The following is a 27,430-nucleotide window of genomic DNA, read 5'->3' as shown; positions in this document are numbered from 1 at the left end:
ATTGTAACAAACAACTGTTTGGTCTCAAACTAGAAGAGAAAGGACTGGATTTATCTCTCAGTTGTGAGAGCGAGAGCTCCTCAGGCTGAAATGGTATCCCCCACGAGTGCTATGATACGATGAGCTGCACATTAAATGTGTTCTGCTGCAGCCTGATCGTCTTTAGTATCAATGTCTGATTGCTGAGATAAAGTCTTTTACCTTGACAGTGACTTAAATGATCTTTTCCTGCTTGCATCATAAACATCGGTGAGGATTTTCGTCATCCTGCTCTTTGACTCTCACGCACTCACACAGTCTTTCCTTTCAGTGTTTACCCTTTTCCACAGAGTGGATCGGCCTGTGGGCAAACATAAAGCCGGGTTTTAATAATGTGCCTTCTTAGCTCTGTGGAGTCATATGTTCACAATGACATTTCTCTAGGTTTCCAATTTGCATTTATATGGCGCTGTGTTTGTTGTAATTCAGCGCCTAAGAAGTGGTGTTTCTCGAGAGAATTTATAGCATGACATTCAGCGTATGGAAGTGTACGTACACCAGCAGGCGGATTTAATCTTCTTTTGCCCCCCTCCATTCTATGAGTATGTTGTTGTTTTTTTGCATCTACATGCAAGGGATGTAGATTCTATTTAAAAAGGCTATTATGCCTTTGGCTGCGTAGTGTTTGTGTTGTGCGGCTCGCCTCTGTAAAAAAAACAACATAATGTTGTTTTGTTTGTTTGCTACACTCACACAAATACACTAGAAACAGATCTAATCCAAATTTTAATCTCCTCTTGTGTTCACACAGGGTGATCGACCACGGCGAGGCCAACCGCATGACCACTCAGAGCGTGGCCATCGTGTTCGGACCTACGCTGCTGCGACCTGAGACCGAGACGGGCAACATCGCGGTCCACATGGTCTACCAGAACCAGATAGTGGAAGTTATACTGCTCGAGTATGAGAGCATCTTCGGGAGGTAGAGGCTCACAGGACGATGCATTATTGACTTCTTCTCCTTTAAATCCATTCTTTTCTTTGGCTTAATTGAGCGACGTCGTGGACCAAGCAGTGTTGGACAAAAACGAAGTCAGATTTACACTCAGTGATGGGACAGTTTATGCAGGTGTTGCACTTACAGAAGTTTTGAAGATAGTTTAAAAAGAAAAAGAAAGAAAAAAAAAAGATGTACAGATTTCTCTTGCTTTTTGCAGTCACAGACCGGAGCAGCTTGGATGGTGGACAATGTCTTCTAGTGATGCTGTGATCAATTGTTCACACTGGATTCCTGTGGCCAGTAAAGTTAAACTCCGAAGTGGAACCAGTGGTGCTCTTTTTGTCCAGGCGGAACTGGTCGGCAGGTTGTGACGACAACACGCTGCTTTCTTTGGCTTCGACTTCCTCACCTCTCTGGAGAAACGATGGGAATATGAGCTGGATGCGTTTCGTGTGTCTTTGTGGATATTTTGTCTGTGATGTTTCTGCCCTTTGTGATTTTGAATCAGGCAGAAAAGAAAATAATCAGTGTTAAGTCATCGGACTGTCTTTTGGTACTTGGATGAACTGGAACTGCAGATCTCGACCGCACAATCCCATTTATTTAAGTGACACCACCTCACCTCACTCACCTCTACTTCCCCTACTGAACCAGTGTTCACCATTAACCCTGTGACACGAGTGTCCCATGACTTGAATGATGGGAAGACAGAGCCTCTGTTTGTTTGTGTGTGTGACTGAATTATCCCAAATGGAATAAAACCTTGAGCAGAAGCATCCTCGTCTCGCCACTTTGTACAAACTCTGTGTTGTTTCGTCTTCACGTGCTTTGGTTTCAGCTGAACTGCTGGAGGTGATCTTCATCGTCTGTTGTTCTGAACCTCAGTCTTTAAAGTGTCTGTAGTAACAGGAAGTGTAACATAACTCAGTGTTACAGACAAACAAGTGCTATGTTAGCATTTCACATGAATTGTGTCTGATGACTCCCTCAGGCTGGGCATTGGTTTAATATTGTGATATGGTAAATATTTGTTTACACATTAAGATAAAATGCTTCTCAATAAATTTGTCACTTAATATCTTATCAAGATACTATAAATGTGAATATTTTCTTTGTTTCTTCGCTCCACGTAACAAAGAAATCATTAAAACCGAATCATTTTGGTTTGTGAACAAATCAAAGTCATTCGAGAACATCGTCATTTACAGGTTTGACAAACACTGAAGTGGTTTTTTTAACGTTTTCTCTCATTTTATGGACCAAGCAAATAATCGAGATTAATCAATTAAGAAAATAATTGTTAGTTGCAGCTCTAGTGAAAAGGTCTTTTAGTTTGTTAGGTTCGTTGGAGCCTGGATAATTGTAAACCAAACACACACAAAAATATAAAAAAATCTACTATTAGTTCTACAACTATTTTTGAAAAATGAAATATATTTAAGATATATGTATTCAAATATATTCAAATATATCTTATGTTTAGGATGTTTTGCTGATCAAGGTTAACAGTTCCTCTTCTCACATCAGCAATGAGCGCCATCTCTGGTCGTAATTTTTTTCTGATTTACTGAATAATATTTTTCTCAGTTTTGAGACCATTTGTACGACAGCGTATTAGGGGAGGGGGTTTAGATTAAAAGTAGCAACTCTACAAGCAAAAAGTAGCATACTACTTTTAATCTCATCAATCTGCAACTTTATTTTCTCAGAGATTTGCTGCTTTTAATCTCATAAATCTGCAAATTTTTCTCATAGATTTTCTACATTTAATCTCATAAATTTGCTACTTTGTTTTCTCATAATTTGCCACTTTAAATTTCATAAATCTGCAACTTTTTTATTGTAGATTTGCTACATTTACGCTCATAAATCTACATTTTTTTCTTGTAGATTTGCTACTTTTAATCTCATAAATCTGCAACTTTTTTCTTGAAATATTGCCCCCTCCCTCGGGTCTGTAATTTATTTATTTTTTCATACGCTCTAATACGCTGTCGTACATTTGAAACAATAAAGCCATTCATTCTCCTAGTGAGAGCTCGATTTAATGATAACAACATGGACGGCTTGTTTAGTTTAATAAAGTTTTACTTTGATCTGGGTTTAAGACACTGTCTTTAAGTATTACAATTTGTTTATCGACTTTACGCAGCGTCCAAAAAATAAATAAAACTGAGTTGTTTTTTTTCTCTTTTTGAAAAGAAAGTGCAATGCGCTTCTGTATTTGTGAAGGTCAGCTGCACATCCTGAATATAATTTTCAGGCTAACTGCTATTTGTGAAATTGCCACATCTAATAATAATTTTTAAAAAAGGACAAACTAAATGTTCTCAGCGTGGATGGAGGCGACACGTTTAACCTTCAATCTGCTGAAAAGCCTCCCCTCTGCTTCAGCTTTAATTACATAATTGAATGAATCTACTCAACACTGATGTCCCACTCATTGAGTTGAGTGATCAAGCTTTCACAGCTCACTCAATTATATTCCTACCTGTTAACTGCACTAATTAATTGCAGTATATTTTGGGCGATTTTTCTCAAATGTGGCACAACCTCTGCTGCTCTCCACTTCCATTAATGTGATGCCTTGTTCTTCGAAGGCGTGACCACACACAGGTCAAACGTGGCTGCAGACCTGCAGGCTGTGGATTCATTGATGTGTAATTAGGTAATTGCCACACTGTCAGTTTGACTGTATATATATATATATATATATGTATATAAAATCACAAATGCAAAAGTTAAAAATGAAAAGACATTTTTATATTGAGTCATGTTTCATGTTGTATTTTTTGATTTTTGCATTTTAAGTGTCATAACTGATTTACCAAATTTGTTCACACTTTACAACAAGGGTCCCTTATTTATCATTAGTTAGCACATTATTAAGCATTCATTAACTTTTTAATAATATATTAACAACCATTATGATGTATTGCTTAGCATTAGTCAATGCGTTATTAATACATTAATGAGGAGTTAATTAATATTTACTACACAAAGTTAGTTAATAAACTCTTAAAGGGACACTGTGTAGTATTTATGGGTTTATATAACCCAAAATCCACTTTTTTATACATATAATGTGCTCCTGCATTATCTAGTCGCTGTGTAATAGTTTTTGTTTCATTTCCGTAGTGTTTCAAAAAGTCATGTAAAATAACATGGTCGCGGGCCGCGGTTGCATAGCCACTGTTAGCATCAAGACGCCATGTTTCTACCGGAGCCTGTAAGGACAAACGCGAGAGAACAAATCAAGCGTCTCTTTACTTGTAGCTGAAGTCCCGCCTCCTCTCTCTCCGCTTCGTCTGCTACGACCGCGGTAACTCGCCCTCTCTCTCACCTCACGAACCTCATCTGCTGACACGGAGAAAGACGACGAGGACGACATTTGACCAGCTGCGGATACCGTAGCGCTCAGGGAAGGGAGGGGGTGAGCAGAGCAGCAGTTCTTTGTTGTAAATTTCAGCCTCTCCTCTAGATGGCACTATAAACTACTTACTTCACCTTTAAGCATTAATACAAATTTAATATTGTAATTGGTTATCATTATGTATGCGTTACTCAGCATTACTTTACGAATTATATAATATATTTGTAAGCCTTTAATAATGTCTCTAGTAATCATTTACTAATGGTGTTTATTTGGAGTGAATAAGCATTAAATAACAGCTAAAATAATGAATCTACTAATCATTTATATAATATACATGTTACCTGGATGAGCATTAATAAACAATTAATTTAGGTCTTAAAGCTCACATAGAGTGGTCCTGTTGCACATATATGTTAGTTATGGAGGTCTACTTACATACATTAACTTGTTTTTATGCTCAAAAACCTCCTAGTTGCCGTAAACGAGCCGATAGAAATCCTCTTTTCTGACGCTGTTCCTCAGTCGTGATATTTCAGACATAAATCTCACACCCAGAAGACAGAGTCTTGTGATTGGCCAGCCAGCGTAAAGGCTTCCCAACTGTATTGTGATTGGCCAATACCCGGATGTGACATATTCAGCACACCCGCTCTGGGTGCTGACCCGGAGTCAGACCCAGAGTCATAAGACACTGTCGCTCGTGAAACACCTCCACAACGGACGTTATTCTTCTTCTGCGGTTCAATGTACGCAACCGGATGTGCCCGGACTAGTGCCCGGAGCAGGACGATCTGCTGTTCAGGAGAACCGGTGTTTACGTAACCGGACCGGATTTTTTCCCGAGATTACAATAAAACACAGCGTTCTCAGCAGTGGCTGAACTGTTTGTTTAGAACCTTCAGGGCTTCATAAACAAGGTGATGATGCAGATACACACTAAAAAAACAGCGTTAATTGGAACTTCCGGTCTAGGTCCGCTTTAATTAATCATTTACTAATGCTGTGCTGTGTATGTCATCAGGTAGCCCTTACCTAACCTTAGTAAGGTTTTACTTAACATTAGTGCCTCATAAGCATGAATTACCCATAGTTAACCATTACTGAATGCTTTTTGGACCTTTATTGTAAAGTGTAAACATGAATCACCTTTAGTTGAAATGTAGCTGAAGAAATCACATAGAGCATTTTACACATTTTATTTAAAACACATTAAAGCAGATATTGACAGATAACATCTCAACTTGCACAGAGGAGAACTTTGAGCAAACATGAACTGATCTCTTATTTAGTTAAAGGTGAAGTAAGTAGTTTATAGTGCCATCTAGAGGAGAGGCTGAAATTTACAACAAAGACCTGCTCCTCTGCTCACCCCCTCCCTTCCCTGAGCGCTACGGTATCCGCAGCCGGTCAAATGTCGTCCTCGTCGTCTTTCTCCGTGTCAGCAGATGAGGTTTGTGAGGAGAGGGAGAGGGCGAGCTACCGCGGCCGTAGCAGACGAAGCGGAGAGAGAGGAGGCGGGACTTCCGCTACAAGTAAAGAGACGCTTGATTTGTTCTCTCGCGTTTGTCCTTACAGGCTACGGTAGAAACATGGCGTCTCGCTGCTAACAGTGGCTATGCAACCGCGGCCCGCGACCATGTTATTTTACATGACTTTTTGAAACACTACGAAAATGAAACAAAAACCATTATACATCGACTAGACAATGCAGGAGCACATAATATGTATAAAAAAGTGGATTTTGGGTTATATAAACCCATAAATACTACATATTGTCCCTTTAAGAACATGGAACAAAAACAACAATACAGTGAGGGGGCCTCTATCTACCCAGTCTGTGATTGGAGCATTTCCACTAGTAGTCCAGGCTCGCCTTGGCACGGCACAGCTCAGCATGATTTAGGTTGCATTCCCACTACAATTAATGCTTAATAACGTACTAACTCAGGTTAATGAAGGGACCGTTATTGTAAAGTGTCACCAAATGTTTCTCTGTTGAACAAACCGTTGGCGTTTTCTGTTCATAAATAACCACAGTTTACTGGTGTCCTCAACTCTCACTCAGGAGCAAAAATCAATCATTAATTATGTATTCCCATTTCTCGCTCATCTGTCCATGAACACTTAGAAGACGTCATCTAAATCCTGACTTACTGTATCATACTCTGGCGTAGTCATGTTTCACGATCACACGCTGTTTTCCTTGTATGTTTTTTTTAGTAGAATATCAGAGACGCCCAGATGGGATTTAATGACCTTTTCTAATCATAACTGCTGCTCTTTGAGGTCCAGCTGAACCCCCTCCTGTTGTGCCTACTTAATATTTTACTGCAACAGGTTTGACTTATACCTCTGCTCTGTCTGTGTTTTGATTGGACGGACCACCTACGATTCAACAAATGTGTTGGAGGTAGGTAGCACTGAATCACAAGCCCTGTTGGAAACCACAGGCCGTTAAAAGTGAGACGCTGAGGGGAGGGCCCCCAGAATTTCCAAATGAGAAAACAATTAGATCATTTCTATAATTCATAGGTGCAACCACAGCTCAGGGCCGGCGAGGCTCTGAGTGTTTGAAGTGCTCCATATGCTCACAGTTCTTTTCAGGCCTGATCTGCTCCACGCTGGCCTGGGCTGTTCCGTGGAGACTGAGGTGTGGGCAGGTAATGTGAACGAGCCATTATGGAACATAAAAGATTAATGGATCTTCTGTGCTTCTCCCACACACACACACACACTTCGTTTGCAGGTGGGCTGTCAGCAAAGTGGCTGGAACAAAATGGCGGCGAGGTTTTTTTGCCACAAACCACTGCTTTTTACTCGTAGTTCAGTGAGCAAATGGATGATAAGCCAAAGATTATTAGCGCTGGTTTGACATTATCGAACAGAGTTGATGGCAGCAGTGTGAGTGCATCGTTTCCATTTTATGCATCTTGCAACATTCGCCTCACTCTTACACCACAATATACTTCATGTTTAGCAACCAGCTTTGTAGTGAACATATTTGACCAAATAATGTTAATACATGTACATGTACTTTGACAATGACGCAGTTTTTGTATTTTTGCAGTGTGACATTGCTAGCAATGTGGCCCACAGCTTAAACTCACGTTATCATGAAAACATGACCCAGACCCTCCTCTATTTTAGTAACAATTAGATAGAATTATTTGGTTGTTATTTTACATGAAGCATTATAAAATGCATTACATTCAACACAAAGTATATATATATATATGTGTGTGTGTGTATTATATGTGTCAGCGTTATTATTTACATCATTTTAGATTTATTTCTCTGTTTTTGGCAGTGATATATTTATTTTGCATCATAAATATGCTTTTATTTTGAAAGCGCACGTCAGTCCATATCAAAATAAGCACTTCCATGAAATATCATGCAGAAATACTGTGATCATTTTAACCTCATATTGCCAAACCGACTATGAAACAGTCGTTTTTCGTTGGCCCAGGTCATTTGAGTTTGACACCCCTGCTCTAAAGTAAGTGAAACCAAGCTGCTGGAAGTAAAAAATGTCTTCTCCTGCTTCTCTAACCCTTTTTCTAACCCTGAAAAGGCACTTTAAAGTTGTGAGGATTGACCAAAACACACACACACACACACAGAGTGAGAGAGAGAGAGAGAGAGTTAGGATTATGAGGATTAGTTTCAGCCAAGGACGTGGGCAGTGACATCAAACTTTCCTCCTTCCTCAGGTGAGTTTGCAGAGCTTTCTGTTGTACTTTCACTTTACCTCCATCAGTCATGAAGGGAAATGCATCTCTGTGTGTGTGCAGAGCACAAATCTCACCACAGACACTAAGACAAAACACAGAGAGTTATTGATCAGTATTGTGTGAATTCATTCGGTTTGGTTCAATGGCTTCAACGGTTTGAATGTGACATACTTTTATTTACATGAATCATTTAGGAATTCCAACAGTTTCTCAAATCAAAGAAAACGGCATGTTCTTCAGTGGAGAAACCAGTCACATGATCTCAACCCAACACTGTTACTGAAGAAAGAAAGAAAGCCACCACAGTATCTCGCAAAACATCTCTTGGGATGAAACCCATGTGATGATTTCCATGGGTTCAAGACTTCAAGAACAGTTATTGACTGCAAAGGATTCAAATATTCTCCCATTCATCTTAAATGGTGCAATAATTCTGTTAAACTTTTTGAATTCAACCTGAAAGTCTATATTTTGATCACATATTAATGGCTCTCTAATAAATCTGTTGTGGCTGTGAATGGAAAATAATTTGTCACCATGAAAACATGACATTTCTGGGGGGTTTTCTCCACACCTTTCACAAATGCACTTGGACATTTTACCTTCAATATGAATATATTACATAATCTGAATCAAATTTAACATGGTTTGATTATGAACAAGAGGGTTTACATGATGATACTAGACTGCATGCAGGTGTTAAAACAAGGCAATAAAAACTAATTAGGCCATAAGATTAAATGAGAAAACCCAGGCAAAATGCAGACAACATACAAGGATCCAAAACACTTCAAAAGACACAAGTACTGTGTAAACAGGTGGGTCCTCTGTTGAAGCTTCTGTGCCACTGCCTTAAAACCATAAACCTGATTAAACAATGGGATATAAATATGAGGAATGTATGGTTTCACATTGGGTAATTATACAGCGCTTTGTAAGTAGTGGTGAGTATTTTAAATGGATTAAACATTTTGTCATGGATATAAGGGTAACTTCAAAAACTGAGGGAACTGCCCCTTTAAATTTGCCTAAAAAGCAGCTGAATGATGCAGATTCCTGCTCTGTCTGCGTGATCAAAGACTTGAGCACTTACAAGACATCATCGCGTAAGAAGAAGAAGAAGAAAACAAACTGGTTCCTGTTGCAGAAACTATACCCATTTACCCCCTCGTGTTCTAATCCAAAGCCATCCCTTTTCCAAATGTGCTGTCATAGCTGCAGTGCATGGCTGACGGCGCTGTGTTCTCACACGCGTGGCGATGCTAACTAAGCGTGTAAGTATTCAGAATGTCAGCGCAGCTCGCCGTTGTTATTAATGAGCTTCAGGCAGCGGGAGTGGATCATTTTCCATGGAAATTCAATGCATTTTAAATAGCAGTGGATCAACATTCCAGGCAAGGATTTACATAAGGTAATTGCAGGATGCTGAAATACCTTCTAGCTGGCAATGGATTTTCTCCCTCTTTACCTTCAGCAATACAATCAAGTCCATTAAGTAGGCAATAAATACAAGGCAAGACTGTATCAGCACTCCATGACAGGTAGAGGCCTCTCTCCAGAGGAGCTATGGCTCACGGAGCGATCCATTTAAGGACTCTCACTCACTTCATTCATTTACATTTAGCCAGAGCATCATCCAAGACCAGAGAATGCCTAACTGTTACTGTAAAGTCACGGTTTTTATGCCAAAAAGTCTTCTTTAAGAAGAAACACATACAAGAACATGTACACACCTCTCTTGTCGGACTCTCCCCCTACACTTCACTTACTACATGAGAATTGACAACCTCACGCTGTATTTCCTGAGGCTGTGATTGAGTGCTGAAAGGAGCTGGCATTTGGAGAGGCAGGAGTGAGTGTGCTGCACCTCTCCGAGGTCTACCTGCAGCAGCTGTGATGGCGGTCTGGGGAAATTAAGTTCAGATAGAAGAGTGAGAACACCAAGACAATAGCACTGTGCTGTATGTATGCAGAGGTGCAGGGAGACTTCAATCACCTGCAAACCCCTGTTCTGTTGCTTGAAGAAATAAATAAAAGAAATAAAAAAAAATTAAAAAAAACAGAAACTTCTCTGGCTTTGTTAACTGTATTGAATGTAACATCTTCTCCTTGGTCGAAATATTAACTCCAAATAAATTGCCTTCTCCATGGAGTGTGGTGACACAGTATATACGTATGGGCATTAGGTGGTACAGCAGTGTTTCTCTGTAGGGCCCTGACTTGGCCTCTCCAGCAGCTCATTAGATAAATGGGCTGAGCTGGCTGACGGCCCCTCCTTCCTTCCTTCCTTCCTTCCTCTGCACTCACACACCTTTCCTCCAGAGACACTGCAATCATGTCATAGTGGCTCATGTGGACTTTTGGGGCCATTAAGTGATGATTACACTGAGGAAGTGAAGTGAGACAAAGCAAAAAGACACAATCCTTAAGCAGCAGGGAAGGGATTAGGGAGAATATATAATATGACCATGCATCATTATAACGTGTTTAGAAATCGGGAAAATTGGGAATGGAGACATAAATGCCGTGTATTATGAGGCGCCGTTTGTAACGTGGCTCAAGCTAACATCAACATTTTGCCACATTTAGCTCCAAATAATGATTAATAAAGTGTTTTTTTAACGTTCACTTTTTCCACATTTACACCAATAAAGGGCTCATATTATGCAACAATCAACTATTTAATCATTTAAATACTTAAAGTTGGGACTCTATGAGTCGGCAAAGTGTGAAAAAAGATGACTCACTCATGCTTTTGTGGTACGCCTCAGTCTAAGTACAGGAGATAAATGTGATGTTGACTTCCGTGCTCATTGCTACGTCACAATGACACATTCCTGGAATTGTTGTCTCACAGCGCTCTGCATTGTCCCTAAGAAACGCGAGAGTGCAGACAAGGGCAATAGTATCCGGAAGAGCGGTTCTATTCTTGGCTGCACAGTGCAGCGCAGAGTTCTACACAAACTTCCAGCCTCAGAGGATTTACGTGTCTAGTGGATACATTTTATATATAAAGTATATAGAGTCGGCAAATGATGACTTTTCCAAATGCTAACTGTTAGCTGCCGGAGCCTCAGAGAAGCTGACACAATGTCCTGTGTCTCATTTGCATTTAAAGAGACAGGCACTCAAAAGTTTGCAGGGCAATAGACTGGCAACCTGCAGAAAACCCACGCACATGGTGAGAACAATCAACTCCATGAAGAAAGACCCTTGGACTTGTGTCCACCTCATGTTATAATTATTATATGTAGTTTTTCTCTTCATAATGTTTACAGCACATATCTCTAATAACATGTTTTAGTAACTGTAACATTTTTGGTTACATAAGTTTATATTTATATCATGTTTTTTTTTTGTTTTTTTAGCAGCATGTGTTTGTAACATTGTGGCATTTGTAACAATCTTTGGTAATCTTTCATAAGTAGTGCTTTTGTAGATTTAGTAACATGGTTTTGTAACTTTATAATCATGCTTTTATAAAATTGCAGCTTTTTAACGATTTTTTTATTAAAAAAAGAAAAAGAAAGAAAAAATGCAATGTTTCTGGAATTTTACTAACATGGTTTTCCAATATCAGCAACATGTTTTTAGTAATTATATCCGCGAGAAATGCGGATATTATGGAATCGATCTCGCGCGTCCGCGTCCGCAGATTTTAGCCGTTAACGCGATAACTGGAAAGCGATTGAGATTAAATTTTCTTATTTTTTTTATGGGTCACATACCCCCTGTAGATGATCCCTATTGATTTTGAGCTGTCTACCATTATTATTCATTAGTTAATTAATTAATGATATAAAAACCATATTTTCGCCTGTATCTTCCAAAGTATTGCAGGTATTGGCTTCAAATTTTGCATGGGCATCACATACCACCTGAGAATTATCCCTATCTTTGTAGCTTTATTATTAATTAGCAAATTCATTAATTTATTATGCTAAGAACACATTTTCGGCTTTATCTTCCAGACTGATGGAGATATTGCCTTCAAATTTTGTACAATGATTCATGTAACAACTATCTACAAGTACAATCATTATTACTTTGGCTATGATTGGTAATAGTTACATAATAAGTTAACTGGTTAACTTATTAGTGAACACAGAAAAAATAATTAAGGCATTTTTTCTTTATTATTGAGCTCATTTGGACACATTGAGGATATCATGGGTTTATTTAGCACTTATTCATAATATTTATTACATTATAATATAAATTTATTAATTATCATATAAAAAATAGTTAAGCCTCCATTTCTTTATTAATGCATTGAATGGAAAGTTTGAACATATTGTATGCTTTTTCATGAAATTAAATAAACATAGTGTATGCTTTTTCATGACATTTGGACACTTTGAAGATATGGCAGGTGTGGTAAGCATTATAATATTCATAATATTTAACAAGGTATAATAGGTTTATTAAAAACTAGAGAGAAATTTATGAGTTCAGGTATTCTGTGTTCAATATCAACTTTATATGGATACTTTGAACATGTATAAAGTGTAGTCAGCATTATATCATAATATTTAACAGTTATTTTGTTGAATTTATTAATAATTAATTAAAACAGTTAGTGACAGGTGCGAGTGCGTATACTTATATTATATATAAGTATACTGGAAAGTTGAGGATTGGACAAGTTTGCGGATATACCCCTTGCTGTCGGCCCCCGACAGCGTAGGCTAGTTGTATTATTGGTAACATAAGTCATTTTTTTTTATCATTTTAATTCACAGTTTTATGAACACACACACACACACACACACACACACACACACACACACACACGCATGAACATGTTTTTGTGACACAATATTTTAAACACTTTTTTGGAATGTTATCAACATGTTTCTAATGCTTCTGTAACCTTAATATGTTTTTATTACATGATTCTTGGTGAACATCAGTTATGTCTTTGAAGTATTGCTAACATTAGTTTATCTGTTTGTTTGTATCATTTGTCATAAAATCATGAATAGTACTATATTTTTTACAGTTAGCACAAAAATATTTTGGTCAGACCTAGAAAGGATCTTTCATCCTGCATGGAGATATAAGGATGAGGTTGGCCATGATGAGAACTGACAGTGAGACGGGAGGAACTAGGTCTGATTAATCAGAAAAAAAGGGGGGGGGGTGTCTGTTTTTCTCTCCCTGTCTCATTAACACCGTTGGCTTCTGTTTCTGTTAGCTGACAGTGCATGTATTCCCCCGGTGAAGTCTTTCTCCACTGAGGCTGTAATTAGGACATTTCATCCACCGCCTTTTCACAGCTGTCTGATTGGGGGAAAAGACCTCGCGTAATTACAGAAGCCCTGGGCCCGGTGTTGCCCGGGGAGGGACTCTAAACAAATCACAAATAAGAATTTAATTAAAGGATCAACAAGCCTCACATGTGGAAGTCTACATTTGATCAGGAAAAACTCTTGATCATGAGCGCTGCTGTGTCTGATGTGAAAAGAAGCTGAAGTTTTCTTCCTTGTGGCGCAGGTGAACTGTGGAGGGAGGGAGGGGGGGCCACGCTGCTCTGCCAGCTCTCTCATAAGCTCATTTGATTTGCTCCCGTGCCAACGTCTTACTTAATTAGCCTGCACATTTTTACGGGCATAAATCGCTTTTACATCAATGCCAAAGGAGCACACCGCAAAGTGGGTCGATCATATATTATGTTGATCCTCCTTGGCGCAGTTAAAGCCATACATTACATTTGAATTTGTCGAAGAGCCGAGGGCCCCTGGCATAACTCTTCTTTGTTGTGCTGTCAGCGCTAATCTCTCCCCAGGGGCCTCGGCATCAGCTCGCACTTTCTCTCTTGTTGCTGCCCCCGGATTGGATGAGTAAAGGGACGCAGGAAACGGAGCTGAACCAGGAGGGCACCCACACAGCTCTCAATCATGCCACTGTCCCTCCCCAACATGTAAACCTGCCTCCCACCTTCTTCATCAGTGAGCTCAAGGCCTCAACACAGTGTTTGTGATGCACTGTCACAATACAAATTCACTTCATGTGACTAAAAGTGGCTGCACAGTTGCTCTAGCGGTTAGCACTCTGCAGCAAGAAGACCCAGGTTTACAACAGGGTGCATGTTCTCTCTGTGTGTGGAACGTTCATGTTCCAGGGTATATGCACGAATCCTGAGGTTGATTTCAATACATTTTTAAGACTTTTTCAAGACCTTTCCAAAAGGGTCCTTCTACAAGGGCTGAGGTTCTACCTGGAACCATTTGCTTCTGAAAAACGGTTCTTGGTAACACTAATAGTTCCAGTAAGAACCATTTTGATCCAGAGAACCCTTTTAAAACCCCTTTCCTGAATAAATGGTTTTAAAAGGGTTTTTGGTGGAACCTTTATAAAAAGGTTCTACCTGGAAAAGCCAAAAAGGGTTCTCCTATGAGTGACACTTTGACTCAAGTATTCACAATTTTGGAGTTTATTTCGTGCTATTTCGGATATAATTTTATGCCAGGAGAAGCACATTCGCTGTAGCAAGATGCACAACGCCACGTGTACGCGCGCAGCCGATCTTGCAGGGCGAGCGTGCCTGTGCGTCTGTGTTTTTAACAAACGTGAGGAGGAAACTAAATGCATTCACGCATACTTTTTGCGTTCAAACTCTATGGACAAAATTGAATACCTCACGATATCGCGATTAAGACTTTTTAATTCATTGTGTTCGTTTAGGGATGAGGCAAACTGGGCACTCTAAAATTTACCATAGCTGTGAGAGTGAATAATTGTTTGTCTCGAGTGACCTATCCACGTTTTTGTTTTTTTTTAAATCCATGTCAGCTGGAATTGGCACCAGCCCCCCCCCCCCCCCCCCCCACGATAAAGCGGTAGACAATGAATGAATGTGGCTCAAAGCATCAATTCTCAATAAAAATTGTATTAAAGGCCAACAATTGCATTCTACTTGCAATTTCTGTAGTCCAGTAATTGTACAAAAGAACATGTAGAGCAGGGCTATTAAAGCAACTGTACATGTGGATGATTCACAGTGAGCGAGTATCCTGTGTGTTAAAGCTATGTTTTACACCCAGGAAAACTCCACTGCACTGTAAACTATAAACTATAAACAATAAACTATAAACTATAAACTATAAACTATAAACTATAAACTATAAACTATGCATACTAAATACATGCTCATGTCATTCTTGATGGATGTCATCAATACAATGTACAGTAAGACTTGATTATCTAAGACTAAGATTATCTAAGGTACACATTATTTACATTATATTCTTTGCTATACTATGACATTATGCAAGTATGTATTATGAAGTACATTATAAATACTTCACTTTCATTTGCCTGGAGCTGGGTTTCATGTTTTTTGGTTTTTTTTGGTCATTGCATCACAATTAGAGCTGAACGATTTTGAATATTTTATTTAGACAGGAAATGGGATTGCGATATGATTCGTGATATCAGAGGGCGTGGCCATTTTTACATCATTATTCTCATTTTCATTAAAAAAAAACACATTTATAAGGATTATTGTGTGACAGCTCTGTGAGAAACAAAGATATTCTCTTCATAAGACGTGCATAGACACATTTTGGCTTGGAACAAATTTTGCGCCTCCTGTGATTTGAAAATTGCAAACTGTAAACTGTATTGCGATTTCGATGAATTGTTCAGCCCTATAATTAAAATAAAAACAAAGTTCAGTCTCCACACCACATGGGTGAACCTTAGATCTGCCGTTAGGGTAAGAGGACTCATCTTTTCTCTTGGATTCTGAATTTCTCTCACTCATCTTCTACCGCTTTATCCTCCACATGAGGGTCATGGTATGTCCTGGAGAGATTGCCAGTCCATCACAGGGACACATAAAGAGACAAACCCACACACACACACACACACACACACACACACACACACACACACACACACACACACACACACACACACACACACACACACACACACACACACACACACACACACACACACACACACACACACACACACACACACACTATTGATGGTATACAGCAGTTTCTCTCTGTAGGCTCTTTAGTCATTAGTATAGTATTACAGGGATTTATATTATTTATATTATTCAGTAAAGTTACTCCTGGTTAGATAACAAAGCAAATCCTGTCCAAAAATCAGCACGAGCCTCTGTCCATCCTTCTCTGTGCACTGTCTCGTCACTCCCACTAGGGTGTAGTGAAGAACATGAATTCCACATCTCAGCTGCGACCTAGATGCATATACCTGCTCCAGGCTGTACTGTTTATCCTCCTTCGAGTAGTTTTTGCCAAAAAAGTCCACCCTGCCTCCTCCTCTTCCTCCTGCTCTCTCTCTCTTTCTCACACACACACATGCACACGATCAACCTTTTCCTCTCCTCCTCAGAGGACCCCTCTGCATTTGCATGGAAGTCATCCATATTGATGTTAGGTGATTCATGTGCTGCCAGTCACTTTGTTTTTGTGTCTCTTTGCCCTCTTTACCCAAACGAAGCTTTCTGGGGATCAGCGTGGTGATTAAGGCGAGGAAAGACGGAGGAGTGGTCGATAGAGGACCCCTGGGTGGTGGGGGTGGAAGCGGCTCAGTTTGTTGCCCCAGTTCACCCCCGGTGATGAGGTGGGGCCTAATTGATTTGTCAATGTGGAGCCATCTGGCACAGAAAAATGAGCCTCCAACCTGTTCTCCCTGGGATGGAGAGAGGGAGGAAGCATCAGGAGAGACTCATTTGACTCCACAAGGAAAAACATAGTTTAGCCACTTTAGCCACAAAAGGCTCACCTAATAAAACAAGCTCATTTAAGCCAACAATATCCTTAGAATATGTTTACGACCACGTTATCGCACTGAATTGGTTTGGACCGAGGGAGTTTGCAGTTTACAAACTTCAGTTTCCAAACAAACAATGAGATAAAGTGGTCGTGAACATATTCTTATAGGACACTGTGTAGTATTTATCGGTTTATATGACCCCAAATCCACTTTTTTATACATATTATGTGCTCCTGCATTGTCTAGTCGCTGTATAAGAGTTTTTGTTTCATTTTCTTAGTGTTTCAAAAAGTCATGTAAAATAACATGGTCATTGCATTTCCACTGTTAGCACCGAGACGCCATGTTTCTACCGGAGCCTGTAAGGACAAACCCGAGAGAACAAATCAAGCGTCGCTTTACTTGTAGCGGAAGTCCCGCCTCCACTGACGGAGCAGATACGATATACAAAAGACACACGTATACATCTGAATAAATATTAGAACCTCATCTGCTGACACGGAGAAAGACGACGAGGACGACATTTGACCGGCTGAGGATACCGTAGCGCTCAGGGAAGGGAGGGGGTGAGCAGAGGAGCAGTTCTTTGTTGTAAATTTCAGCCTCTCCTCTAGATGGCACTATAAACTACTTACTTCACCTTTAATATAGCATCGACTTAAATAAGTGTAAAGAAGTATTCTTATGGTGATGCAACAATGTGTTATTTCTAACCTTAACCATGAGCCTCAACTTTACCAATTTTGAACCAGTGTTGTAATGTAAAAAGTAAAAATACTTGGTTACTGTACTTAAGTAGAATTTTCATATATCTGTACTTTACGTCGTTATTCATATTTCTGACAACTTTTACTTTTACTCCACTATACATTTCCTACATAAAATGTGTACTTTTACTCCGATACATTTCCCTTAACCATCTTCGTTACCTGTTACTACAAAATAAAAGTTGAGTTGGTGATGTAATGTCTGTTTGTGGTCACTAATTGTTTTTAGCGGCACCAGCTGTTAGCCGCTCAGCTGTTAGCCGCAGATTTCGGCTAGCTGAGCGGCCAACCAATACATTTACTCCTAATACTTAACTACATTTTATATCAGAAAATTACTTTTGATACTTAAGTACGGTAAATGTCAGGTACTTTAAGACTTTTAAAAGGGGATTTTAACGTCTACCAAAGTCATTTTCTGTTAAGATACTCGCTTTAAACAAGACTGTTTCTAACAAATGAGGTCCTGCCTTATTATGACCAGGTTTTGGTCCCCAGTTCTTATGTCAGAAAAGGTCCTAAAGAGGAAACAAATACAAGCGCACACACACACACATCTCAGTGGTCACATAGGTTAGAGGTCCTGATGGACACCAGGAGGCCTCCAGTGTCTTAATGAAAAGAGCTTGAGGAAATGGCGGCAGACAGAGACAGAGGGAGGGGATGGATGCTGCCTGCCCGTGCTGATTAGGATCCTTCCTCATCATCGAGCTTTATTCTCTCCCCTCCTCCTCCCCTACATTTCCCTCTAACACCCCCTCTTCTTACTGGATGCCTCATTTCAAGGGTCATTTTAAAGGTTATGATAAGCAAAATGAAAGTGTGTCTGCATGATTGATAATGGGAATTAGCATCAATGGAGTTTCAACATAAAGACTTGTTAGAGACTGAGCATATCTCCACTGACATAATTGTCACTTTTTCACCTCGGCTTCAGGAACAAATGTGAGACAAGTGACTTTGGCAGCCCTGCAGCGAAAAAGAGGATATCTCCAAGAAAGACGAAAGCATTTTAGGATGTACTGCATCACCAGAAATCTAATTTTTTTTCAATTTTATTTATATATCGCCCAACATCACAAACAAAAAAAAAGCTCTCTCAGCACGGACAGATGTGCAGTAGATGTCACATGTACAGACACAAGTTCAGCAGATTACAGACAAAACATCATCTTTACAAAGAGAGGAAAGAGAAGAAAAACAGAGACCAAGAGCATTTCTTATGAACATTAAAGCTCCCATAGACCAGATTTTCCTAATAACGCTGTTTTTTTGGTGTGTATCTGCGCCATTACCTCGTTTATGAAGCCCTAAAGTTTTGACACAAACAGTTCAGCCACTGCTGAGAACACTGGGATTTATTGTATTCTCGGGCTCTGCAAGTGCTCTAGAAAAAACCTGGAATCATTACGTAAGGATCACTTCTCCTGAACAGCAGATCCTCCTGCTCCAGGCACATCCGGTTGCATACATTGAACTGCAGAAGAAGAAGAAGAAGAACATCCGTTGTGAAGTTGTTTCACTGTGACAGTGTCTTCTGACTCTGGGCCCATTTATAAACTGTTCCAGAGGGGGGAGCTGTGCTTCTGAGAGCTGACGTGCTAAATACGTCACCTCCAGATATTGGCCAATCACAAGCCAGTTGAGAAAGCTCTCGTAGGCTGGCCAATCACCACACAGTCTGTCTTCTGGGGTTGAGATTTCAGTCTGAAACAGCACGGCTGACGAGAGCTTCAGTGAGGAGAGATTTAGATCGGCTCATTTACAGCAACTAGGAGGTTTTTGACCATAAAAACAAGTTAATGTATGTAAGTAGACCTCCATAACTAACATATATGTGCAACAGGACCACTCTATGTGAGCTTTAATAACAATTATCATCATCACTATTAGTTTCATCTCATCCAGGGAGTGACAAGCGGTATCGCCATCTGTGATTGGTGGCAGCTCCTTTTTTCTTGTGACCCTCCATTTTCCATTTTTTCGGAACGCTCTCTTTGGGTGGTAAGGAATAATTGAAGTCTATGTCTTTGAGATGTGACGGAGCCTGATCACTAAGTGCTTTATATGTGAGTAGGAGGATTTAAAATTGTATTCTATTTTACAGGGAGCCAGTATAAAGAGCTCAGCACTGGAGTGATGTGATCCCTTTTCCTGGTTCCCATCAGTACCCACGCTGCTGCATTCTGAACCAACTGAAGAAGCCTCAGAGACTTTTTAGACCATCCTGATAATAATGACTTACAGTAATCTAGTCTCGATGTAATAAAGGCATGGACAAGCTTTCAAATCTGGGTCAATTCCAATTCCAAGAATGCCTTGGTGATGTCATCCAGGGTGATTAGGTGTTTGGGTCAGGCTTTCCTGGGCCGAGGATAAAAAAAACTGTAATGTTTATCAAGTAAAAGGAAAGGTGTCAAATTGCCCAAGAGAAGGAGAGAAACTTAAGATTATGTTAAAACTGATTCCAGGGTTGTGTCATTGTGTTCCACTGTGACAGGGTTATCCCGTGTTATTCCATATCTGAAACAATGAAGAGAATACTGGTCACATATCTATTGTGCTGATGCAGAAATGGTTATTATGACAGATCGGCGAAGAGGAAAAGTGTCCGTGTTTTTACATCCTGCTGCTAAGTCTTTACAACTGTGAGCAAACAGATGGCAATGGTGTTAGGCCTCTTTGGGCCTGTCCACACAGAAGCAAGTGTAGGTAAATCCACATTTACATACATACAGTTTTTCATTTGCGTTTCATCCACATGGAAACATTGTTTTAGGAGCCCTACAACAGTTATTTTTTGATAATGGGAAAATGTCATTGTATTTTTGTGTATAGGCAACACATATGCTGCTCTGGGAAAACAATGATGTCATAGTCCCACCTCTCGCTCTGGCATAGCTTCATCATTGTTGTCATCATCTCTCTCTTTGTGTTTGGAGTTTGACTGTGTCGTCAACTACTTTCAATGACAAGTAATTAAAAGCAGCCTGAAAAGGCACTTGATATCACTAGGATACGTCCTGTCCTCATAGAGTTCAGACACGGGAGTGAAGAAATAATTGATTAACAGGGAAACTCAGTTGTTAAATAAGGGGAGGAGAAAACAAAATCTATTTCTATAGACACTATTTGTATTTGAATTAACAATACAGGGTTTCTCTCTCTCTCTCTCTCTCAGCAGTCTACAGTCAGATCAGCTCTCTGCTCATAACTACAGACAGGCACAGAAACAACAAAACTAGATGAAGTCTGGGTCTGAAAAGTCTCAAAAAATAGCAACAAAGTCACTTAATAAGCAGCAGTGTTGTTTGGTCTGTTTATGTTATGATAACTTTGATTTTCTTTCTTGTATTTCCCTTCTCCTGGCTTGGTTCAGTGTGTCTCTGTTTCTGTGATTGTATACCTCGTACAATGTCTCAGAGTTTGGTGTAGGTGGAGACATTTTCACTGACGTGGGTAAAGGGGAGAACTTTTTTTTCAGGCCATCATGTGGTGATGTCCTGTCTCAAAGCTCTGTCATTAAATCCATGAGAAACTGTTCCAATATCCCACAACACTGAACCTATTCAGGAGCCAGAACTCCAGAAAAAGGTGATCCTCTGCTCAAGCGGTGGGAGGAAAAATCGATTCACATTGGAATCATCCACGATTCTGAATCGATTCATAAACTTCAAAAATCGATTTTTGAAAAAAAAAAAAAAAAAAAAAAAAAGTGATTTATTTTAACTATTTTGAAAAACCACACAAAACACCAGTTTGTGTTATTTGTGTACAGTTTATTTTTGTAACTTCTGGGAGAAAAAGGCAGCTCGCCTAAGCTTTTATTTATGCAAGTTAATTTTTGTACAGTAAGTAAGTTTTTATTTGTTTTGAATGAATAAATGTTAATGTTTGTCTTAAGTTTGCCTTTGTGTGATCACATTATCACATTATCTTATACAAACTCTATTGTTTTGATATCATTTGCCACACTATGCATTGTATACATTTTAGAATTGAGAATCAATTTTGAATCGAATTGTCACCCTAAGAATTGAATGAGGCACTCATTAGAGAAATGAACTTAAGTGTTTAGGTTGAGGCCTATTATTAAAAATGAAGTTGAAGCTTAAGCTCACTTTCATTAGGAAGTTTGGGTTTAAAGGAAACAGAATCAGTTAACCTTGCAAACACATATTTTTGTCTTTTCTGGAGACTTTCTTTCCCGTCTCATTTTATTACCTCATGTAAAACACTCCAGAGCCTCTGGAGCTTGTGTGAATCGGTCGTTTATTGCTGTATTCAAAACAACAGGTGCAGTCTGAACCTCTCAGGAGCAAAAACAGCGAAACCATGTATCTGTGGGTGTGAGACACGAGGAATGAGGATGTGAGGGAGTGATCTGTGTGTTTGAGAGCAGGTAAACAGAGGAGAGACAGGTAGTGCAGGGAGGGAGGTACCGTGATCAAAGTCGCTGAGCACCTCCTTTAACCTCGCGTTCACTCGTTCCTGAAACACGTATGCGTACACCGCGACATCTCCCACTGGAGTCCAACAAAGGCCAAGGTTGAAGGTCACCTCCAGTGAGACATGTACGGGTCGGAGCCAAAGGTTGAGTATGAGGATGAAGTGGAGAACAGACAGACACAAAGGAAACCTGAACACGAGGAGCCTCAGCAGTGGTTTTATCACAGTTCAGCTATCAAGTGCAGAATGATTCACAGATCTGTTCCACGTCCATTATGTTTGCTCTGGGACTTCTTTTTCCCTCCTGCTACAACAACAGAACACCTACAGTCAATCTACAGACACACAGTGACCAGGATTTTACAAACACAGAGCGTTTACATGACCTTAGAGGAAATGGAATTATTGTGTTTGAAAATACATTTAACATGTAAGTCTGACTGAAATGGTACTAAATGGAATTCTCAATGTTGGACAGTTCATACATGTAGGAGCTGAATTACTATTATATGTATTATGTTAAACTGATCTGACTGAGGTGCTGCCCAGGGGCTTTGACCCAGGAATAAAAGAAGAACCTGGTACAAAGAAGAAGAAAACAGCAGGAAAAGCATGGCAAAATCCACACGGTTGCATTTATGGACTGAGAAATTTGTAGTTAATTCATGTTTTGAAGTTAATGGATGGTAGAAAGACACAGAATGGTGTTTGACATGCTAATGACTAGTGCCAGCTGAAGTTATGTAATAGGTTAATGGGGAAATGCCTAATATACTTAAAGGTTGAATAAAATCGATTCCCTGCTCGACCTTGTATCGCGGGACAAGCACAGTAGTCCAATTAAATGGCAACGTATGGAAACACACATGGACTGACATTCTATGATTTCCATTTATTCTTATCGTGTCCTGGTTTACACCTTGGTTTGTGTTATCTTATGCTGTATAATTAGATTTCCAAGCGTGTTCTCGTTCTCTTATTAGAGGACGCGGTGGTTAGAATCTGTGCCTTCCTTGGTTCAAATTTTTTGCCGTTTTCAGACGTGACGTCGGGATCACCGCGGCTGTTATGGACAAATGGAAATTGTCTTGGTGAGATGCTCTTAAAACTGCAGGAGAACGGACACTGGACCATTCACTCACTGTGGATTCTCCTGCTACAACCTCAAATGAGCTCACTTGGCCCAATTCAGGAGATTAGACTAAGGAACAGGCAATAAAGGTCGGGTTAATTGGAGACTGTATGTGTGAGTGATTGTTTGTCTCTGGATTGTGACTCTGTGGTAGTTTGGTGAGGTATTCACTGTGAATCCTTGCCTCCCAGGCCAAGGATTGGCTCCATCTTACCCCACAGCCCTGAAAAGATAAGTAGTGGAGAGTATATTAATAATTAAGCATTTCATAATGCATGTGTCTTTTCAATAGTGAATATATTTAGTTTGAATGAAGGTGGTGGACCAAGCAATGCAGCACTGAGAGCCTTTCTAGAGTCGTTCTACTGATTTGTTGCTAGACACTTTAAAAAAAAAAAAGAAAAGAAAAGAAAAAGGCTGGTTTGTACTCGCTCGCTGTACTATACTCTAAATATATCGAAGTCGCTAAGTTGACAGCACTGCAATGCTTTTCTGCATTCACCACGCCCACTTCAAATGTCTGACCAATCACACAATAGTAGACCAATCACCACAACGAGAACAAAGTTGCGAGAGCTCCCAAACCTGGGCTGAGAGTAAAGAATGATGTCATTCTATTCTCGCAACCCTGGGAGAGAGAGAGAGAGAACTCATTTGTGTGTTCCTGCAGAGCACGTACAGGCCTTTAAGGGGTGGAAAGACATGTCGCACCTTTTCATGCGCTAATCCACTGACCTCGAGCAGCCAATCTGGGGGCTACTCTGAGCACAGGACAATGGGATTACACAACACACACACATTCTTGCTCAGCATTCTCAGTGAGAACACTCCCATAGACCCTTACCCTAACCTTAACCACTACAACTAAATGGTCACCCTGAACTCTGAACCTAAACCCAATTTCAACCTCACCCTCAACACTCAAAAACCCTCTAAAGTTGTGCAGACCAGTCAAAATGTCCTCACAAACTAGGTTTTGCCCTCACAGCCTACTACAGACATGTAGAGACACACACACACACACATGCACAGGGGAGAGAGAAGAAATTGATATTTGCATGAGTGTGTGTTTCACGCATGCTTTCTTGTGTGTGTGTGGGAGGACCAAAAGCACACAAGAGTGAGTAGTTGGGTGGAGGTGTGTGTTACTTACAGCAGCCTTTGTGTGTGTGTGTCTCTCTATGTGTGTGTGTGTGTGTGTGTGTGTGTGTAGGCAGGTGGGCGGTAGTTTTCCAAAGAGCAGACCATTTAATTGAATTCTGTGCAGCTCCTTGTTATTCTAGTCATGACTGAGAGCTGCTCCATATTGTCCCAACAGTGTGGGAGGCCATACCTGCAAACACAGGCTAGTTGGCGCTGGGTGTGTGTGTGTGTGTGTGTGTGTGTGTGTGTGTGTGTGTGTGTGTGTGTGTGTGTGTGTGTGTGTGTGTGTGTGTGTGTGTGTGTGTGTGTGTGTGTGTGTGTGTGTAAAGGCTGTGCTAGGTTGTGAAGTTATTGTGGTTGTGCTGGTGTTTTTGTAGCACAACTGGAGTCCTGATGTGGTAACAAGGAGGGGAAGTGGTGAAAGTCAGCCTCGAACCTCACCCTGAAAAGAAAGCATGTAACTGCCAGAACACTAATACTAAATATATGTGAGCGTGTGTGTGTGTGTGTGTGTGAGAGAGAGAGGAGAAAACATGAGAAAATTGGTTTGTGTAAAGCTATCAACTCATTGTCATTACAAGACTAAATAACACATTTGGTTAAACAATAGAGAAGATATGCTGTCTAATAACAGGAATAGAGTAGTATCTAAGCATTTACAAGCTTAAATGGTGATGCATACATTTCAATTTATAGATAGATGTCACTGGGGCTTATCTCTCAGGTATTAGGATTCAAAAGAGAGATGTGTGTTTCTGTGTGAGCATGTGTGTGTCGTGAAAAAAAGAAGCTTCATTTACGATGGGGCCGTGATCGGTAAGAGGTGACCAGGTTTCAAGATAACGACTCCTTGCCGATCGAGAACACCTGAAACCTTGGTGAGTGTAACACGTTTAACGATTAGTTTCATATCACAGTGGCTGAAGGGTCATTCTCCAGGGAGATGCTGCAGCTATGAGCTAAACACAGCTCAGTGATAATCCAAACAACCCCCCGACACACACACACACACACACACACAGATGTTCTCCCCTGCCATCTGCTATTGGTGACCTCATAGTCTTTAGACCAGTCCTTTTGGACAAACACGTGTCTTCTGTGTGTATTTGTTGTTGGATGTCTCTCAGACTCAAAGGGAACACGGCGACCAGAGGAGACAGAGTCATACCTTGCTGAAGCCTGAAGTCCATTATCTCACTGCTAGATGTTAAAGCTCACATATATGTTAGTTATGGAGGTCTACTTTCATACATTAACTTGTTTTTATGGTCAAAAACCTCCTAGTTGCTGTAAACGAGCCAATAGAAATCTCTCTTTTCTAATGCTGTTCCCCAGTCGCGATATTTCAGACTGAAATCTCACACCCAGAAGACAGAGTGTGTTGTGATTGGCCAGCCAGCGTAGAGACTTCCCGACTGTCTTGTGATTGGCCAATACCCGGAAGTTACATATTCAGCACACCCGCTCTCAGAAGCACAGCTCCCCCCTCTGGAAAGGTGGATGCACTTCTACTCATTATCAAAACATTGTTTTAACAGTGTTTAAAAATAGCTTCTTCACGACTCCCCGCCGCAGTCCCTTTGACGACCTTTGACCCGGAGTCAGACCCAGAGTCAGAAGACACTGTTGCTCGTGAAACACCTCCACAACGGACGTTATTCTTCTTCTGCGGTTCAATGTACGTAACCGGATGTGCCCGGACTAGTGCCCGGAGCAGGACGATCGGCTGTTCAGGAGAACCGCTGTTTACGCTGTTTTCAGAGATCTCGCTGAGCCTGAGATTACAATAAAACACAGCGTTCTCAGCAGTGGCTGAACTGTTTGTTTCGAAATGTCAGGGCTTCATAAACGAAGTAATGACGCAGACACACACTAAAAAACAGCGTTAATTGGAACTTCCGGTCTCGGTCTGCTTTAAATGATAATCATTGATCACTCTGTTCCATAATGTTTGCAACCAATATTAGCTGAGATTGGCGCCAGCGCCTCCTGCAACCCTCATGTGGAGGATAAAGCATGGCAAACAATTGACGTACCACTAATATCCTTTGTTTTGATTCTCGCATTCTTATAAAATGCTGTAAGTGAAGGTAACGTCCTACAGTGCATAGTGGTGTGTGTACTGTGTGACATTACCCGATTTATTGTAGGTGAGGTCATGTTGTGACCATTAATCGTTTGTTTGACAGCTGTGTTGGTGTGAACAACACTGCAAATACGAGTGGTTCTCAAACAATAGTTCTCTGTGCGTAAAAACACATACTGTTATGTATGAGCCGATGCTGACGGTGTAAAAATGGAGCTCTGAAGCAGCAATTTGTCACATGAAGTGGCATATTAACACACACACACAAACACGCATGCACACACACAACCTCCATGTTCATTCTGCTATTTAGTGGTTGAGTAAATGAACATGATATTTAAGTGACTGCTATTTTCTGAGCACTACCTTTTCTTTCCTCCTCCTCCTCCTGGCTTTTCTCTAAATTTCCCCTGGGAACTTCTGCCCCTTGCGTTTGGTTTGGTGTCAGAGTCCTCGGCAACCATGATACTTCATCAGGCTTTTGCACCATTATTGGCATGAGCGCTCCATATCCTCTTAGCAGTTCTGGCTTTTAAATTTCCCCTTTGAAATGCTGCGTCGAGCAGAACATACGGCAATATCTTGGCTTTGAGTCCTGACTTGGACTGAGAGTCTGTAAAAGGGCCATGAGTCTTGAGCACACTGTTCTCACCCTGAGTCACTGTTTCACCGTGGGCTTCAGCTCTGCCGTGACCACAGCGAAAGACTTTTACTGTAGACACAATTACAAGATGCTCGTGGGCGTTTTGGCTTTATTCCAACGCCCTCCACCCATTTCCCACCCAACAGGATGCAGAGAGAGTATTAGAAGAAGACACTAAAAAAGAGAGAGCTGGGGAGAACTATCAAATGTGTTCACGAGCTATTGTATCATTTTCAACTCCTCAACTTGCTATGGATTTTTAGTCCATTCTATTATTAATTCATGTCAGTGGAGGAGATGGTGGTGGGGAGAATGGAGGAGGGTCGACCCTTCTTGAAACCTAATCTAGATCGATATGGCTGAC

The 27,430-nt window shown here is 40.4% G+C and overlaps 1 protein-coding gene across 1 annotated transcript in view; it reads left to right on the top strand.

The window, feature by feature from the left end:
* The window catches only part of arhgap12b (Rho GTPase activating protein 12b), a 62,399-nt gene extending 60,789 nt beyond the window's left edge, over positions 1 to 1,610 (top strand). Inside the window, exon 20 of the mRNA XM_083902061.1 lies at positions 791 to 1,610. Within this exon, the coding sequence (XP_083758187.1) occupies positions 791 to 965 (175 nt within the window). The 3' untranslated portion in view covers positions 966 to 1,610. The remainder of the gene's footprint in view (positions 1 to 790) is intronic.
* Positions 1,611 to 27,430: the final 25,820 nt, after the last annotated feature.

The sequence above is a fragment of the Microchirus variegatus genome (assembly GCF_963457635.1).
Source record: "Microchirus variegatus genome assembly, chromosome: 15".
Lineage (NCBI taxonomy): Eukaryota > Metazoa > Chordata > Actinopteri > Pleuronectiformes > Soleidae > Microchirus > Microchirus variegatus.
This window is presented reverse-complemented; position numbering and strand designations above follow the sequence as displayed.